The sequence below is a fragment of the Zeugodacus cucurbitae genome, chromosome 6 (genome assembly GCF_028554725.1).
Source record: "Zeugodacus cucurbitae isolate PBARC_wt_2022May chromosome 6, idZeuCucr1.2, whole genome shotgun sequence".
Taxonomy (NCBI): domain Eukaryota; kingdom Metazoa; phylum Arthropoda; class Insecta; order Diptera; family Tephritidae; genus Zeugodacus; species Zeugodacus cucurbitae.
Window position 1 is genome coordinate 63122389 of NC_071671.1, and position 20876 is coordinate 63143264.

Genomic DNA, 20876 nt, shown 5'->3' on the forward strand with positions numbered 1-20876 from the left:
AGTGAGGGAAAACACCAGGAATTTCATTATAAAGAAGGTACAGAAGGGCTCCACACATATCGGATTATAACAATACCCACCTCCCATACAAAGGTTATGTTGAAAACGACTAAAAATGCTTTCATTCAGTGAGGGAAAACACCAGGAATTTCATTATAAAGAAGGTACAGAAGGGCTCCACACATATCGCATTATAACAACGCCCACCTCCCATACAAAGGTTATGTTGAAAACGACTAAAAATGCTTTCATTCAGTAAGGGAAAACACCAGGAATTTCATTATAAAGAAGGTACAGAAGGGCTCCACACAAATTGGTATACAAAATTTTAAGTGGGTGTGGCTCCGCCCACTTATGGGTCAAAAACCATATCTCCGAAACTAGTCGACCAATATCAATGAAATTTGGTTTGTAATATTTTCCTTGCATCTCAACGATATGTTGTGAAAATAGACCAAATCGGTTAACAACCACGCCTACTTCCTATATACCAGAACTTTGAAGTTGATCTGAATCGTTTACTTTACAATACATAAAGTAAGCGCTAGTGAAGATATCGGAACAGAACAGCATAAATACTGCATTTATAGTGTGGCAGCCGAAATCGGACCATAGGTTTTCAAGGCCCCATATATCGAACATGAGGTCCTCGGTGCTTCTAGACCCACATTAAATATAAAGAATATGTGGGTCAAATTGTCTATTATATAATATTGAATAAATAAATTGCGAGAGTATAAAATGTTCGGTCACAACCGAACTTAGCCCTTCCTTACTTGTTTTATATTAGTTTTTTTATACTGTTGCTATAACTCCAACCCATTTATCTTAACGTTCTTCTTAAGGGTCTCGATCATAAATAGATCATTTTCATAATGACTTCATATCGAACCTTCGGGATAACCGAGTGACAAATCCTATAGCATTGCTGATTATACACAAATAATTGAAGTTTACTTATCTTTAGATTAATTAATTCTGATCCATTAAGTGTTGTTTCAATACTGTATATAACCTTATTGTTCCTATTGTTCTAAGATTTTCATCGAAGAAACTTATAAAGCCCCCCCTTACAATGCCCCGGCAGATCTTTCAAAAATTTTAACGTAAATATAGTAAGGAAAACACCAGAAACACTAAGTTTATGATAGAAAATAGCAGCACTGAAGTTGGTATAAAAAAATAGAAAATGGGCGTGGTATCCCCTACTTATGGATCGAAAACCTTATCACAGGAATTTCTCGCCCAATTTAAACCAAATTTGGTAAATAGTATTTTCATGAAAACGCAATGTTAAGAAATCGGTTGACAACCACGCTTACTTTTCATATAACTCAATTTTGAATTCAATCTGATTCGTTCACTTTCCAATATCAGGTATCGCTCATTTAAAAATTGTGATCGTCATACGAATTTCTGCTTCCGAAATTTTTACTTCTTTCTATTGACTATATATATGTAGCATAGTTCTACGACGATGAAGGTATATTTAGAAATAACCTTATTAAGAATTATTCCTTAACTCAAAATCTCTATCAGAAAATCTTTGACACACCTTTCCCCCTCTCCACAAATAAGATCAAAATTAAAAGAAACGACTAACCTCCCACTCAAACATAATTTCTTCGTCTTTACTTCTTCGTCTTCGCTCGCTCCAAGCGCAAAGGATTTTTAAAATGTACTTAACTCTAAGGTCTAAGGAGATAAATGTCGACATGAAGATGTCGGAAAACCTGACGAAGTGTAAATAAATAAGCAGCGAATAGGCTTAAGCGTAAAGCGCGGTAAAACAAAAACAAGCGAAAAGTGTAATATAAAGCTTCGCACCAAAATGATGAGAGCGTGAAAGCGACTTAAGTATGCATGACAGTCAAACACACGCACACACACACACACACTCGCATGTGAAAGAAAGTTTGCTAATAAAATAAGCGCGTAGGAAAAAAGAAAACTCAGCGTGTGTTTGCGGTTATTTAAAAGTGATTACTTCCTTTGAAGGAAAAAATGACGAAGCATGCAGCAAGAAAAGCGAAAGGGCGCTGGCAAATGTCATGAGGCAATAAACGGAAAATTAACCCCAATTTCCAGGCGCACGCACACATGCCATACACGGCACACATATGAGCGCGCCTTTGGGTGAGGGTTAAAAGGTTAAAAGTTTTGTTGTTGTTGTCAGAAAATATAAAAATATACGCGATGGAAATATTTTATTGCCTTACACATATGCCAACTCCCATCGAGTGATGTAGACATATCAATGGTTCATATGTATTTCAATTTACTCATATGTCTATATGTGTGAGTACTCCCGCAGCGTTGGAATGAAGTTATCTGCCGAATCCAACCATCAAATCCCACAAATTCTTAAACAGCTTGACACATTAGCGTGCGAAAAGGGCTGTCAGGCATTTGCTTAGCGAAACGGAAACACAAACGACGCGTCACCGGAAACGGAAATCACTACAAAGTGTTGACAAGCACATGCATTGAGTGTGTTATGTGTGAGTGAGCTTTTATTTATTATGTGCAGACAGACATTTACAAATTCGTAGTCACTCACACTCATTCTCATATGCGCACATTTAGCATATGAATGGTTTTAGTGGCTTAAGTTTCGCCAACAATTTGTGAGTTCAAGCGGTTTTCCTAACTAAGTATTTGCAACTCAATTGCGGTTGGCGTACTTTTGCGTATGCAAATCACAATTGTTCATATTATATTTCTATTAGTGTAACTAAGAGTTGCTTGAGACCGCGTTAAATTCGCGTCTAAACGTCATTACTTATGTATGTCTGTACCTACAAATGTAGTTCTCAAGAGATATATAAGTGATATATGCATAAATTTTAACACTTCTGAAGTGTAGCTGCTTGTCTGTTAATGGTGTCAATAAGCTGTTTGTAGTATTAGGCGTGAAATTAACTTAAGTGTTCATTTATCCGTATCATTGAATTAAGTTAGACGTATGTGAGCGCTGAAATTAAGTATAATATGTTATAACAAGTGTTCTTAAAACCTTCTAGTATGTTTAAACTGAACAGAAGGATGTCTTACATTAATTTTATACACATTTATCGGTTATCTTAAACGAAGTATCTATATATTTTCTATATAATTTCTTGAAAAAATTATAAATTATTAACTAAATAAATATTTTTCTAATATTTACCAGGGTTTATTCCATGTTTGTGATCGTATATCTAACAATGTTGAATTGCTATGATTCTATTCTGATTTAAATGAAGCACTCCTAAAGGTAGACTACATAATTTTGCTTAACTTAATGCCAAAATATAAATTCAGCACCTGCATTTAAATAAAAAAATCACTTTTTACAGTCCGTGAATCAAGACCTACTTGTTTTTTTGTTTCATCGTAAAAAAAGTTCACGTTCTGGGCTTTCTTTCACATTCTTCCAACTAGTGCTATTACTCCTAATGGTAGACTACATTTTTTAATTTAATCAAACATTAAAATAGGTTGGCAAATATCTCCTTTCCGTCTTTTTGTCTTTTGAATTTCGCGGCTAAGTATAAAGCGCTACAGAGCTCGTATCTGGCAATACTATACATCTCTGAAAGATCTTGACATAACCTACAAAACGACGCTATGCATGATTAGTTTGGATATTACGTTCAATAGTTTTAGACGTGTTAACTAACGCCGAAATTCGCGCTATTTTAAAGTTAAAGGTAATTCCGCTGGAGAAACGTTCCATTAGATTAATGGTGTTCCTCACTTCGAACTGCGGAGGAACGCTTTCTACGATTCAGAGCGGGTGAAAACGACACCATTGACAAGCCAGCCGGCGGAAGACCTGTGACAACGAATACCATTCAAATTATCGGGTTAGATCGGCATATGGCATCTCGTGACATCGTCCAGGATATGGGAGTTAGTCACAAAATCATTTAAAAACATCCGCAGAAGATTTAAAAACATCCATTTAAAAACATCACAAAGAAGCATGATGTTTGGGTGCCGCATGATTTGACGCAAAAAACTTTCTGGGCCGAATCAACGCCTGCGACATGCTGCTGAAACAGAACGAATTCGACCCATATTTGAAGCAGATGGTGACTGGCGACGAAAAGTGGATCCCATACGACAATATCAAGCGAAAACGATCGTGGTCGAAGGCCGGTGAATCGTCCCCAACAGTGGCCGGGATTGATGGCCAGGAAAGTTTTGCTGTGTATTTGGCCAAGAGGAAGGGTGTAGTATTCCACCAGGACAACGCCAGACCACACACTTCGTTGATGTCTCGTCAGAAGCTACGGGAGCTCGGATGGGAGGTTTTAGCGTATCCACTATATAACCCGGACATAGCACCAAGTGATTATCACCTGTTCCTGTCCATGGCGAACACCCTGGGTGGTGTAAAATTGAACTCAAAAGACTCAAAAAAGGTTTGTGAAAAGTTCTTCAAATACCAAGCAAAAAAAAATCAGCTTCTCTATTTAAACAAAAAAAAAAACACTTTTTAACCAACTCACACCCTCAATTTTCACAATGCTAATGAAGCGCTTATGAATGAAACCAAACATTTCACGCTGATAAGCGCGTCACTCAGCATTTCCTGTCATTATTACACGCATTTCTTTCAGTCAGCAAATTTATTTATGTATTTGTCTGCGTCTCATTGAAAATAAATTGTTTTTTTTTTTTTCGCCAGCGTTGGAGATAAAGAACGCACTGCTGCGCTGCCAGATTTTTATTATTCATTGTCAATTTTATTGCATGTGATTTGCGAATATTATTTATTGTCAACGCATTGCCTATTTTTAGGCATATCAATGACATGTAATATGTATGTAGCAGTTACACATAAACATACATACATATAGATATGCAAATGAGCGATACGCCGACTTTTTTTGTTTTCTTGTTGCGAAGCAGCAATACGCGTTCATATAGAGAGGGTAAGCCGCATAAGAATTATTGCGAGAGAAGGGGAGGGGAACAAATGTATGCCAATTGGCAATGCGAAATCCTAGCAATCAGCAAACCGACTGCATACAAACAATGAAAATCGGCATTTAAGTACAAATTTATGTAAGACAGTGTACATGTAGGGATAAAGGGAAACCCTGTAGGAAAATTCTTACAAAAAAATTTAATGTTTATAAAAATAGTGCTTTTTTTAATGTTTAAAAATTGAAAAAAGGGGTCGCGAATTTTTTTTCATATCAGTGCCATTCTTTCTCATAAACCAAAGCTGCATGCTAGTTTGATTTATTAAATAAACGTTTCTGATATTTTTAAACCCCTTAGGCATTAAGCCTCATCCTGCAGAATCTTCTATACATTTTTAGAGTCTTCCAAATTGATCTGAGAAGCCTACATATGTCCATACAAGTATATAAATTGGCTTGGAGGCGAATTTTCTCAAAGACTTATATCAAAATATCTCTTTTGAAAAAGTGCCGCCCAAGATTTTCACAGAATTATAGTGTGGTCCACCTTATTTGATCTCTAAAATGGCCCTAAGGACATACTCGTCAGATTAAAAATTTTCGAAATCTTCGAAAATCGAATACTAGTTCAAAATTTCGAATTCTCCATAATCATTACTTTTTCTTACAGAGATGCTCGCTATTTGATTACAAAGCAAGTGGAGAACACAAACCAAAACCACCAAAATAAATCAGTGCAAATAAACGAGAGGGAGGAGTTTGCAAAAAGAGCAGCACCAGCGTCGGCAAGAGCGATAAAAATAAAAAAAAAATTGTAATGCCAATGAAGCAGAAAAAAATTTTGCGAATTTGCATACACATGTCTTAAGCACTACACATCTACAACCACTAAAGTGAAAATGCATAACACCAAGAGGGTGGAAGTGAAATGAAAATCAAATTTTCGCAAACAAATGCGGTCCAACAAACATAATTTTATTGCGGCTGCACGCGTTGGCCTTAGCCGCACAAGCACACACACATACAAACCAACGAATTTGCATATGTTTCCACGAACTGGTTGGCTTTGTTTTCCTACAATTTATTTTTTTTTGTGTTTTTTGTTGTTATTGCACACACTCCACTGCCAAAGCGCAGCGTACGCGATAAGAATGTCTGTTGTTACATTTTTGTTTTTGCTGTTTTTACTTCTTCATTCAACGGAGCGCGTCTTTATGACATTTTATTTATGCTCACCAATTTTTAAGGCACACAAGCAAGCATGTGTGTGTGTGTACGAAATGTTTGTCCTCGCCGCAAATTATGCTACATTCACTGTTATGTGTGCTACACGCTTATACATACATATGAGAGTGTATGTGTGCACCAGCAAGCATTTTGTTGTCACCAAATGAAGTTGTTTGCCTGCCTTGCTTGCCCGCCTATTTGTATGCTTGTCGTTTTACTTTTCCAACACCGTTCCCACCACCAGCACTCACATTCGTGTACGCATTTAAAGGCGTATCATGTGTAGTACTTAAAATCAATGAGCTATTCAAAATACTTGTACAATTGCCTTTCGGTATTATATACTTAAGGTCGCATATTTATTTATTTATTTGCTTGTATTTATACGCCATTTTCTCCCCCTTCTTAAACAGAGTTTGACTGCGTGTATCTCGCTGGGAGTATATTCGAAAGTAGATCATAAAATTATGCTTTGATTTTTATTGTCGTACCACATATGTCCGCTTTGCCGTTATTATTACTGCTATTTCTTGAAAAGCAGCGTTTTTGTTGCTTTTGTGCCTAACAGGCGTATGTGAGATTTGCCTTCAGATTGCAGTTGTGTATTTAGTGGAGTGAGTGTAGTTGCTGTTGTTTTTGTTTTTGTTTACTTTGATTGGTACGGGATTATATTACACATAGAAATACATACATGCGTCGTAAATTATAAGAAATTTGTTTATATATTATATAATTATGGCAATTTGGAAAGATTTATTATGCATAGAGATACCTTTTGATTTTATTTGTTATACATAAATTGTATATACCAAATAAGTTTTTATAGCAGAATCCGCTCTTCAAAGGCCTATCCTATAAGATAACCTAGATAAGATATATGTATACATATATATTTTCCCGTAGTTCCTAGGTGGCACATAGGGCCTCAATAACAAATTATATTTAATTTTATTTATGTCTAAGAATTTAATTTCTCTCCAAGAATAACCACTTCTCTGTGCTTCTGGTCTCCAGGTGTTAGCAGGTCTCCCGCGTCTTCGGCTTCCTTGTATCGGTAGTTGTTTGGTTACGGTCCAGAGGTTAGCATTACTAATAACGTTAAGTCAGTATATCCGCATAATTTTTCGAATACATCGATTAAGAAAGGATTGCAGTGATTGTAAAACATTCGCTGCAATATTCCACGTCTCGCAAACATATAGCATAACAGATTTTAAGAATGAATCGAATATTTTTAGCTTCGTACGTATGAATATATCTGTCGATCTGATATATATCTGTCGATCGATATACGATTTCGTATATCAGCTGCTGTTCCACTATTTTTAGTTCTAATGCTGAATAAATAGCAAAACTGACAAGTTAGTCATGAAGATTGTTTTCTTAGAGATCCAGTGGTTTTAAATGCTCTTATAACTTATATAGAGATATATTATACTAACTACAACTAATGTTTTCGTGTTTCTTAGTTACTCTGACTCACACTAAACGATCACAAATTATGTGTCGCATATACATACAGTGGTGGCCATATCATATGCAACTAAAACACGAATTCAGAAAAAGTATGTATATCTTACCATTAAACTGTTGAGATTGTTGATTGATAATGAAATTATTTTAATTTGGTATTTTTACTATTATTTAGCGCTTATAAACCAAAAGATTTGCATTCTTAAAAAAAAAATACGAATACCATATTGATTTCACCTCATAAATTACGTGGACAAAACATATGCAACTTTTTGGAAGCAATAGTAAAAAATAAGTTTTACTAATATTTTCTTGCAAATCCATTGTTTTTTTATCACTTCACGACATCTTCTTGGCATTTAGGCAATTAAGTTATCAAAGATTTTCATTAGAATCGATTTTCAGGCTCCCTGAAGTCTACTTAAAAGTTATCGGTATTTTCAATGTTAGTCCTATCTATGCGACTTTTAATCAGCTTTTACAAATTCTCAAAAGGTTTTAGATCTAGGGCTATTCCAAAACATTGATAATATTTGCTTAAACACAAGATTTGGCATATTTGAACGTGTCATTTGGGTCGTTTTCCGGTTCGAACACCCAACACAATGGCATTTCCTATTCAGAAAAAGGTAAAATTAAACTTTTTTAAATTCATTTGTACTCGGACTGACACATAATTTCATAAATTGTATATAATCGCCCAAATCCGTTAGCAGAAAAGCAGTCCCACACCATTACATGGCCTCCACCATGCTTAACTGTCGGGATCATATCTCTTATGGAAAGGACATCGCACATAAAACATTCCATCACTGTCTATTAAGTTGAATTTTTACTCATCGCGGAATATAATCGTGTTCCATTTACTGATTAGCCAATTTAGATGCTCTTTAACGAATTTCAAACACTGGGTTTGATCTTTAACAAATCCATCGGTTTTTATACAGAACGACAACCTCATAGTGAAGCTTTTAGGGTCATGTATTGGTGTCGGGCTACTTTTCTGCTAACGGAGTTAGACTATTATATAGAATTTATGGAATTATGAATCAGTCCGAGTACAAATGAATTTAAAAAAGCTTAATTTTAAAGGACTAACATTGAAAATACCGATAACTTTTAAGTAGACTTCAAGGAGCCTGAAAATCGATTCTAATGAAAATCTTTGATAACTTAATTGCCTAAATGCCAAGAAGATGTCGTGAAGTGATAAAAAAATAATGGATTTGCAAAAAAATATTAGTAAAACTTATTTTTTACTATTGCTTCCAAAAAGTTGCATATGTTTTGTCCACGTAATTTATGAGGTGAAATCGATATGGTATTCGTATTTTTTTTTTAAGAATGCAAATCTTTTGGTTTATAAGCGCTAAATAATAGTAAAAATACCAAATTAAAATAATTTCATTATCAATTAACAGTCTCAACAGTTTACAATACACACAGTAGCTACGAAATATTTAGCTTCCTAGATGTGTAATGTGCGATCCGCCAGCTGGGAGCTATCTTAAGGCGACAATATGCATTTAGCGGCTTGCGGTTTTACATGTGAGCATATTAAATCATATGTATAGCGTAATCAACTCAATCAAGCATAAGAACAATTGTAGTTATACATAGTACATACTTAAATGGAATTTCATATAAAATATGTGTTTATGACAAAGAAAATCTTTGTAAACAATTATATTTTTATTTATACTATATATTAATTCTTATCTATATATGTGAGTTTCTTATATTAATTTCTCTTTTTGCACATTTTCGCATTAGTTTGGCGCTTTTTCATTTGCTTATCATTTAAAACAGTGATCTTTATCAACTTGTGCACACTTCTTTCAACTATCTTTATGCTTGAATGAGTATGATAGCAGACACTTTGTAAGGTAGATTTAAAGCCGTAATCCGGAGAGAAGAGGCCTGACAATACGTCAGCGTCGCGTTATAAAAGTTTCAAAGTTACAATCTGAGAACGAGTAATAATATGTAAAAGCTTTTAAAATTAGTCTAAATGTTTCGCTTATTTGCAGGCACAATTAAATATGGTATCAAAAATAAGATACAAATTATAAAATATAGAATGCAAAATATAAAATATAAACTATAAAATATAGAATACAAAATATAAAATATCAAATATAAAATATAAAATATAAAATATGAAATATCAAATATAAAATATAAATATAAAATATAAAATATAAAATATAAAATATAAAATATAAAATATAAAATATAAAATATAAATATAAAATATAAAATATAAAATATAAAATATAAAATATAAAATATAAAATATCAAATATAAAATATAAAATATAAAATATAAAATATAAAATATAAAATATAAAATATAAAATATAAAATATAAAATATAAAATATAAAATATAAAATATAAAATATAAAATATAAAATATAAAATATAAAATATAAAATATAAAATATAAAATATAAAATATAAAATATAAAATATAAAATATAAAATATAAAATATAAAATATGAAATATAAAATCTAATATATAAAATATAAAATATAAAATATAAAATATAAAATATAAAATATAAAATATAAAATATAAAATATAAAATATAAAATATAAAATATAAAATATAAAATATAGAATACAAAATATAAATTATCAAATATAAAATATGAAATATAAAATATTAAATGTTAAATTAAAATATAAATATAAAATATAAATTGTAAAATATAAAATAAAAGTATAAAATATAAATTATAAAATATAAAGTATTAAATATAAAATATAAAATATAAATTATAAAATATAAAATATAAAATATAAAATATAAAATATAAAATATAAAATATAAAATATAAAATATAAAATATAAAATATAAAATATAAAATATAAAATATAAAATATAAAATATAAAATATAAAATATAGAATACAAAATATAAAATATCAAATATAAAATATGAAATATCAAATATAAAATATAAAACATAAAATATAAAATATAAAATATAAAATATAAAATATAAAATATAAAATATAAAATATGAAATATAAAATATAAAATATAAAATATGAAATATAAAATCTAATATATAAAATATAAAATATAAAATATAAAATATGAAATATCAAATATAAAATAAAAAATATAAAATATAAAATATAAAATATTTAGATACAAGTTAAAAAGGAAAAGGAAATAAAATAGAAGATAAGATATAGGCAACTGAAGCAAGGACACTGACTCGTGATATTCCTAGAATATATGAAAAAATGTTCTAAGCTCAATATCCATAAGCCATACAAGAGATTTCGGTTATTAAAAGAGTGTAAATAGTTTATTTACATTAAATAATTTTTTTTTAAATATAAAATGGAGTAACTTTAAATGTATGCACAGCTGATTGCATGCTGTGAATTGCAACTGATGCGCGCAGTTAAACCTAACTACATATGTAGAGTATGCCAAACTGCATATATGTATCTTTAAGATTATTTATTTATGGTATATATACATATATATGTGTATGTATAAATAAATGTATGACTGCACACGCAAGAGTAACAGAAGTAGTTGTAAACTATATAGTATATTTATGTATGTATGTATATAAACCTAAGAATACACCCATAAATATAGTTATCGCACGGCATCATATGTAAATTCCTCAAGTGATCGCAATTTCTTTTTATCATATCATTCGCTACTTTCTTGAAGCTACGACTACATAAACACACGAACGTGCACACAACCACATATATTCACCAGAATACTTTTGTACAAACTTGCACACTTGAAACTATACACACACACCCACACACACTCACATATGTGCAGTGAGTTGATCATCTAAGACAGATCGTTTACGGCAAGTTGAACGAATTAATTTTGAAGGCTCAACTTACAAAGTGTGACTTGGTTTTGCGGCGACAATGCGAATACCTTTGAGGGGGTTGCGCGCTTGATTGTCTAAGCGGGCGAGAGAGACGGGGTGGTGATTGTAGCTGCCCGCCGGGCACTTAAGCAATTGAATTAAAAATACAATTTTTATGAAATACAGACAAAAACATGTGTATATTACCTTTATGCAGGCATTTCATATACATACACGTACATATCTCTATATATCTCTGGATGCCTTACTTATTTAGTGATTGATAATACTCATGTGCACACATAGATACAAACGCATACATAACTACTAAAAAATACACATCTACATACATACAAATGCAAGTAGTTTAGTGTCGTTTGCGACATTTTTAGTCTGAATTGAAAAGAATCAGCAGCAGTTAAGTTAGTCGTTGAGCGCGGCTTAGTTGTGACGGTGAATTATTGTTGGTGAACTTGTGGCGATTCTGCATCTAGTGCATACATTTATAACTACTCAAATAAATTGCAGCCAATGCGTTGTAGAAAATTAAGTGGATTTTGAAACACATAATTCGAGAATAGTGTTGAAATTTAATAAAAAGTGAATATTATAAAAAAGTAAAAGCTGCATGGTGTTTTGAAGAAAATACAGAAAGATTACCAACTATTTTGAATTATAGAAAATGTAATAAAATTGTGAAAATTATTAGAAAATATGTATTACTGATATAAAAGTGTAAAAAAACATATTTCTTGTGCTGTGAAAATTATTGCTTGGTGTTTTTGTTAGTGGCACACAGTAAAAATAAAAAAAAAAAAATTCAATGAAAAATTATGTTTTTGTCGTTGCATTTTTAAAAAATTGTCTGAATGTGCAAATTTTTTTTTAGTCTTTCGCAAACGAGATATAAAGCTAAGAAAAAAGTTGTGTGCGGTTTAATAATATTAAAATATGTGGATTACAAAAATAAGCAACAATAACATGAATAAATAATGAGAATAAGAATTTTGAAGGTCATTGTATGTGTAGGAAAGCTAACTTCACAAATATTAACATTTGAATTAAAACAAAAAACTAAAACTTGTTCTTCAAAAAAAGATAGAAGTCAAAAATAATTTTGCAATCCAATGCTTTATTTTAAAATTTTTACATCACTATGTCTGCACTGTACTGCCTTAGGATAAGATTTTTTATATAATCAGTATCATCGGAAAGCAATAATATAAAATATATAATGACAAAAACTATAAAAAATAAAAAAATAAAAAAGATCTATTTTTATTGTAAATTATAAATTATTTTTTTTTTGGAAAAAACCAATCATCTAATCATAAAAGAGAACAAGCATATTTTTTCTATATTTTCACCAGTCACAGAAGCCTTTAATATTACGCAAACTTGCTTGCTGGCATCTTTTCTGCTTGATTGAAACTACCTTCTACGCATTGAACCAGATTCATATGTAAAAATATAATTTTACATTCATTCATATACTTGTATATAAATCCGCATATTTTCCTGCTTTCTTTCCACTCATATGTTAATATAAATAAATGACACATATAATTGGCAATTTAGACAGCAGAAAAAAAGTTAAATTTAAATGTGAAAATAAACAAAAATACATATATAGATCTGTATGTATTCAGGGTAAAACCCCACTCACACCCACGAGCATTTATTTAATGTCAAAAATATTTGCTTAACACTAACACATATATGTACATACGGACTTGAGTAATTAAATTGTACTTAAGAAAGCTCAAACAGCAAATGAACAAGGCCATATCTTTCTCCGGATATTATAATCAATTAAAACCTAAATTTATTTATTTTTTCTTAATTTTTAAATTATGTGAAAGTAAGAGCAATTACTTTGATAATTAGTTTACAATTGCGTGTTGGCATTTTAAAATTAATATCTGCATTATATAAACACTATTTTCATAACTTTGCTCACAGCCACATATGTACACAATTGTGTGGAGAAATTATGTAGATATGTGTGAAAATCTATAAGGCCATATACAGTATACTCTCGAAAAGTAAATTCTCAGAAAGTAAATAATCGCGGAAAAGTTAATCACCTTTAAGATTACACATGCACTTCGAAAAAGTAAATTTTTTAATTTACTTTTCAGAGAGTGTGATAAAAAATTCGAAACGAAGCAAGCAGCGTTTTTACGATGTTGCAAAAACACTTACTCTCTTCAGAAAATATATTGCAAAAGAAAAAAAACAAAAGAATATTTAAGATTTTTTCTCTTCATAGTAAATACATATGTACATATGTATGTAAATGTAAATATGTTTTTCATGTAAATCCCTATGTTTTATTGAAGCAAATAAATGAATGAATTTTTTAAGTTTAAAAATGCATTTAATATTATAAAATCAAATAATTTATGTATATATTTGGAAAAGTAAATTATTCGAAAAAGTAAATTACCCAAAATACCAATCGATTTACTTTTCGAGAGTATACTGTACTAAACATTTTGTACAGTACATTTAATTACTTATACGCCCTGTCCAACCATTTTACGCCTTGATGTTTTTTTAATGAATTATTGCTGTACAGTTACAATATGAAGGATGAAAGTGGTTCATTTGGAAAAAAATTTGTTAGACCTTTAAAGAGTTAAAAAATATTATATACAGTTTTTTAATTCTCGCTCTGATGCTCTAAAACAATTTAATAATTTCAGATTTGATCTCGATATAATTTTATTATTTATATTATATTATTTTTTTGACAGATTTATTAATACCTACCATCAAGTACCTTAGTTTAAAATATTTCCTTTACAACCCCGGTTTATTACATATTACATTAATCTATAGCCCTTCATAAACTAATCCGAAGTCAAAACAAAGGCAATCCATATCAATTTTCCATTAATCCCATAATTCCCTCAACGAATTTCATAAACAAACACTACTTAAAGCGATCAGTTCAGTTTTATCCACATGTAGCATGTGTGTAAAAGTTCATAACATTTTGGAATATTCCTCATTATTCTTTATAAATATTTCATATTCATCTTTGAAAAGATCTTCAGCGTACTCCTTTACAAGTCAAAAACGCAGTAAATCAACGACAATTGTAATGGTTGTGAGTAGAACGCTACTGAGTATCGCTTGCAACAAGACATAAGTTCATAAAAGTAATTGCATTTAAGCTGAGTTCATAAAATTACCTTTATTTACACAATCGCGAGACGGAAAAGCAAATCAACAAAAATCTAAAAACGTTTTGATAAAGTTATTATTTATTTGTGTCTACATGAAATATTATTTACCGAGTGAACTTTTGCTTATTTACTCGTAGATTATCTATCAAATGAGTAACTGCATATGAAGTTAGAAGTTGTTATTATTAGCTCATTGTGAAATACATATGACGTTCTTAGAACTGATAATACTTGTTTATTATATTCATTTAATTTTATTTTGAGCTCAATATGAAGAGAAACTCGTTCTGAGTCTGTTATCAAACATTTTCTAAGTGTATTGGACATTTTGTGAAGAACTTGTTTTAAACTGTTAAGCTCAAAAGAAAAAAGCATTAAACATTTCATTCTTGATGACTTAAACTAATCCCCCTTTTGCGTGTGTCGACTGGCAGTATAGTTAGGGTTTCCATCTCAAATATATTTAAAGCCGCGAAGGTTCCAGAGGTTAAATTGTAATACAAAGTTCACAGTGCCACCGTGTGCACATAAATCGTAAATCCAATAAATTAATTTAAATATGTGAACGCTCGATAAGATTCTCACTGTTTACAAAATGTCCGACTACGCATCATAAAGTGTATCTCATCTATGATTTTTACAGAAATAATCCATTTCGCAAACATCAGTTCACATTTGTTTGACTACTGTTGATAGTAGCTATTGAATAACTCCAAGTAGCGACTGTAATAGAATTATACGACAATGAGCCTGTAGGAAAACATTTTAAAGAAAGATAAAATATATTTTATAAATCTCCAGTTCTAAAAAGAAAGAACAGGTTTAAGGCGTTACATCGGTTTGTCGCTTAAAAAGAGACCCATTTTCAATATTTCTTTTCTATGTAAAAAATTATTTATTTATTTCAAATTTTTTTCTGTCTTGTAGATACATATTTAAAGAATAATTTCTGAAAATATCAAAAAAAATATAAACTACTCCAATGTGATGCCATTTCCAGTGACCCCTCAGAAAAAAGGTCGGTCCGCGTTGTCAGCATAACTCCTGACAGGATCATCCAAAATGAAAAAAAAAAAAACAAAAATAAGTGTTTTAGTCAAGACTAACTCGTGCTTTTACGAAGGAAAGACAAAAAAAAGTAAGATTTGGAATTTTGGCAGACATTTTTCCAACAAAATAAAAATTTCGATCAAATTTGCTTGACATTCTGTTTTTTTAATAGTTGTAATTGAAAAAAAAAATAAAATCCATCGTTCAAGCACGAGTAAATTGTATCTCGAACACCTGTGCAAAATTCGGTTGAGTAGTTTTCACGAACATTTGACAACCGGTTCCGAAAAAACGCGTTTAAAGCTTTGAGCAACAATAATACCTGACTTGGAGCGCACACCTTCCAAAGACTGTATCTCCGAAACTATTATTCGGATCGACTTGAAAATTTAGGACAATATTCTTGAGATGCTGTAGAAATTAATAAGGCAGAAAAAAAATCGATTTTTTAAAAACCTCGAAGTCCATGTAACCCCTTAAAAAAATTGAGAGTAGTTTGATATGTAAATTGACCAAAAATAGGGGAGATTTCGAGCATATACAAGGAAAGAATTAATATAGAAGAAAGCTTAGTTCAGATACTAATCTCTGATGATTCCTACAGCTATAAGATTTAAAACTTAAACGAAGAAAATTAAAAAAATTCTCAAAAGAGTATAAAAATCATGAAAATCGTGTTAATATATTAAATAAACCACTAAGAAACTGTAACTATTCCAAATATACATAATATTATAATATTTCTACAGACTCCACTATCTACTTTGAAAATGCCCAATCATTCCTATCGCCATAATTTATAAAAGATGTGAATATGCAATTATATAAATTCTGCGCGGATTAAAATTCTGAAAAAAAAAAACAAATATATGTGTGTGTATATAACACGCTTATAGCAAAAACATTATCATCAGTGCATCGTTGTGATTGTGATCGTGAGTGTGGAACTAAGTAGTGTTTGCGGCAATTAATTGTGTGTTGTACATAGGGACATAAGTGTGACAAACAACAACAACAATATTTGATAGACTACTAAACGCCAAGATTAACTGTTCATACATGTGTTTACTGTTATTCGCGCGCATACTTATTATTATATGTATATAAACAGATGTGCTTACACATACATACATACATATGTATGCGATAAAGATAATATTTGAAACAAATATGTAATCTACAGATAGGCGACTGACAATTTGACGGTCCTCTGAACATTTTGTGTTGAACATCAACGCTAAGGCGTCACCTCTAATGCAAATACATACCAACACACAAACACAAACTTAATATAATATATAATCGCCTGCTACTGCTCGGCTGTTAGTGACGCTTTATCTCGCAGCATATCGAAGGTGTTGTGGGATCTCACACCAACCGACCAACGCTGAGTTTATAAAATAGCAATAGCTTGCAGACTTTGTTGCCAATTCATAGTTTGTCGCTCGTGGCGCTTACACAATCGTAGTGAAGATTGAAAAAATCTAAAACAAAACTCACAAAGTCAAAAAAAGTGTCACGAAAAAGCTCAACATTATAAGAATAAATTATTTTATTCATCAAAACTAAGTTTCAAAAAACTGCAGTGTTAAATGTGAAACATCGTGTGTTTGTGTTAGTGAGTCCAGAAATTCTTTTCAACGTTTTCATAAAAAGTGTAACTATGGTTGAGCTTACGAAGGATGCGCAGGATAATGGTGGTGATACTTATGGTGAAAATGATGTCGCGTCGCGTTTACTCGATAATGGCAATGTCAAAGCAATTGAAAACACAAATGGTGTACAAAATAAAGAAAAAGAAAAATCCGATCCAAATGCGGATCCAACAATGACCGATGAAATTAATAAATTATTAAGTGATATGCCATTAACGGATGATTTGACCTGCGGTTTTTGGATATTTAAGGGACGTTTCCTGCAAAGGTAAGCAGACACAAGAAAAAATATGTAGTTTTAATTTTGTTTTTTATAAAAAATTCACAAAAAATAGAGACTAATAGGTTAAGCAAATCGATAAGATTCGAAAGTAGAACTATGAAACGATATTTAGAAGAAAAAACAGTTTAACAGTAGACAATTCCAAGTGAATATTTTAAAAAATTCAAAATTTTGAGTTTGTTTCCAAAAACGCTTAAAAGCTCACATATTTACTTAGAAAATATCTAAAAAAAATTTAAATTCATGAACTATGTGATTAGAAATTAAAAATCCTTTGATAACGGTTTTTTTAACTTAAAAGCTCATATACTTTCAAAAAAACGGTAAAATAGTTTAAATAAATTAACAATTAGTATGATTGTAATTAAAAAATGCTGGTATAATGTTTTTTTCGAAAAAAAGCTTAATAGCTCAGAAAAAAGCTTAGAAAAAATTTAAAAAATATAAAGCTTTACGAAGCTTTTGAATATTTCAAAGTTGTATGAATAATTTTCTGCTCACTTGTACGATCTTCATACTAGAAACGTAGTACCTACCTAATTTAACTTTCAAAAATTATCTGTTCGATGCATAACAAATGAGTTTAATATGTATTATATAACTATTTAAGTAGTATTCTAAAAATAGTTGAGATGTTTTAAAACTAAATTTTGAAAATATAAAGCCTTTCAGGTTAGGTTAGAGGTCTAAATCTTTCACATCACGCATCCAAAGACTATTCTGTAGATCATATAGAAATTATTAATGATCAGTTTTTCATTACATAAAAAATTACCAAAAAAAACATATTAAATATTGATTAAAAAATATAAAAAAAAAACTCCTTCATAGATTTGCGAATCAAACGGCCTATGTGTTGCTCTATGGCATTGTGGGTTGTGTCTTCTCAATGACATATGCCTACTTCAATGGCACGATCACAACAATTGAGAAGCGCTTCAAAATACCATCCAAAAATACTGGGATCATATCGGTGGGCAATGATATTAGTCAAATGATGGTCTCAGCGGTGCTCAGCTATTATGCGGGAAAAGGACATCGACCGCGTTGGATAGGTTTAGGTGAGTGAAACTAGCCAAACATTTAAATTCTGGATTTGATTGTTCTTTTTCACAATCTAACTAATATAAAATTAACTTTTAGGCCTTCTAACAATTGTGGTGTTCTGTTTAATGACGGCATTGCCACATCTACTTTATGGACCCGGTGATGATGCGTTGGCGTTAACCGCCGAATTCGGTGCACAGCCCGATGAGAATGCCACCATGGAAGCGATTGAAAATCAAGGCTCGAAAACGTTGTGTCGCCTAAATGGCGGTGGTGCGATGTGTGAGATGGGTGAGGGCAATTTAGCGCCACAATTGGTGTTATTCGTAGCACAATTCATCTCGGGCATTGGTGGTTCGCTCTACTATACTTTGGGTGTTTCATATATGGATGATAATACAAAGAAATCGCGTACACCAGTTTTGCTAAGTAAGTATAAGATATATGGATTGAAAACTAAGTTGTTTAGTGAGCATTCAGTATGCTCAGTTAAATTGGAGGCTGCAAACAGCCAAGTCATTTTTAGTATTAAATAACATTTAAAATGTACTAACTGATAACGAATTATCGCAGAAACGTTTTTTGATAAAACAAGAGTCTTTTTGCAAGCGTAAATTTATAGAGTTAGAAGCTTGCTACCTAATCTTTATTGCTCGCGCGTTAATTTAACTAAATTTAGAGCGAAGGTGTTAAATGTAACATTTACATTAACGCCATAAAAACCAGAGACAATATATTAAAATGTATAAAAGTTGATCCCAGTGTTAATCGAAATATGTAAATATTGAAATTGCACTACAAAAACAATGTAGAGCAGACTAATAAAGTTAGAATGATATACTTATTTTTGTGTCAATAGAAATTGCTCTTAATATTCAACACATTTTCAGAATTCTTCTTACACTAACAACTATATCAATTAACCTTCATTTGAATACTCCAACTTTCAGGTTTATCCTACTTCCTGCGCATGTTGGGACCGGCATTCGGTTATGCGCTCGCCTCTTTCTGTTTACGGCTTTATATCGCGCCAAATTTGCGTCCGGTTATCAATAATCAAGATCCACGTTGGCTGGGCGCTTGGTGGTTGGGTTGGCTAGTGATTGGTGGTATGATTTTTGTATCGGGTATCTTCCTTACAATGTTTCCAAAACAATTGCCACGTGCATTGGCCAGACGTTTGGTAGAAGAAGAGCGTCGTAAGCGTATGTCAGTGAAGGAAAATGCGGAAAATGGCGTCAAAGAGCCGACTGAAAAGGATAAACTGACCGGCGAAATGGAGGAGCCACCGAATGAGGAAGCCAAAGCTTCATTTTGGGATATGTTGACAACATTCAAGCGTCTTCTAAGAAATAAAACTTTAATGTGTAATAATTTCTCATCGGTTTTTTACCTATTCGGTTATACACCGTATTGGATATTTTTACCGAAATATATTGAAATACAATATCGGCAATCGGCATCGACATCGAGGTGAGTACGAGCTCGGTTCAGAATCTCAAGAAAAATTTCTCGAGAGATCTAATGATATTCCTCAAAAAATATGTCTTCGTCGATATATGAACTGATTCCACTAGATAACCATATAAAACAAAGTCCTCTAACGAATCTTGTAGACCGCTCTCAATGAGAATTTACTAAAAAAAAATCTATTTATATTGTATTCCTCTATCTTCCCCACAGTTTGGTGACCGGTACAGTTGCTCTGGCTTTCTCTGCCGCGGGTATTTTACTCTCAGGCTTTGTGATATCACACTATAAGCCCCGAGCACGCTATATGGCTGCCTGGAATGTTATTGTGGGTTTCCTGACCGTAGCTGGTATGTTGGCATATGCGTTTATCGGCTGCCCTGGTAACGAGCAATCGGTTATTGTCAATATACACGACAGGTAATTGCTATTCAAAATACAAGCATGAATCCGAGAACTAATAAATCTATTTTTTTCTAAAAAAACATAGCGCTTTAAGTAGCACACCCACCTGCAATTCGGAATGTCATTGTGATTATGTGCGCTATTCTCCAGTCTGTGGAGAGAACAATATGACATATATCTCTCCATGTCATGCGGGTTGTAAGAAGCAATACAAAACTGCTAGGGGAAAGAAGGTAATTGAGAAATCAAATTAAATGTTCTCTACTCTTGTATCTATACTCTCACTCCGTCTTCA

The 20876-nt window shown here is 31.6% G+C and overlaps 2 protein-coding genes across 4 annotated transcripts in view; one reads left to right on the top strand and one right to left on the bottom strand.

The window, feature by feature from the left end:
* Nucleotides 1-20876, top strand: part of LOC105209307 (solute carrier organic anion transporter family member 4A1) — a 47140-nt gene that overhangs the window by 24968 nt on the left and 1296 nt on the right. For 2 of the 3 annotated variants that reach the window (XM_029038499.2, XM_011179659.3), the window contains exons 2-7: nt 16905-17644; nt 18491-18720; nt 18803-19135; nt 19657-20179; nt 20390-20596; nt 20667-20814. In XM_029038499.2, coding sequence (XP_028894332.2) covers nt 17385-17644; nt 18491-18720; nt 18803-19135; nt 19657-20179; nt 20390-20596; nt 20667-20814 — 1701 coding nt within the window. In that variant the 5' untranslated portion in view covers nt 16905-17384. Of the gene's footprint in view, nt 1-16622; nt 17645-18490; nt 18721-18802; nt 19136-19656; nt 20180-20389; nt 20597-20666; nt 20815-20876 lie in introns of those variants that run through there. The other variant, XM_011179658.3, reaches the window with a different exon arrangement.
* The window catches only part of LOC128922610 (uncharacterized), a 367146-nt gene that overhangs the window by 16538 nt on the left and 329732 nt on the right, over nt 1-20876 (bottom strand). The window lies entirely within an intron of this gene.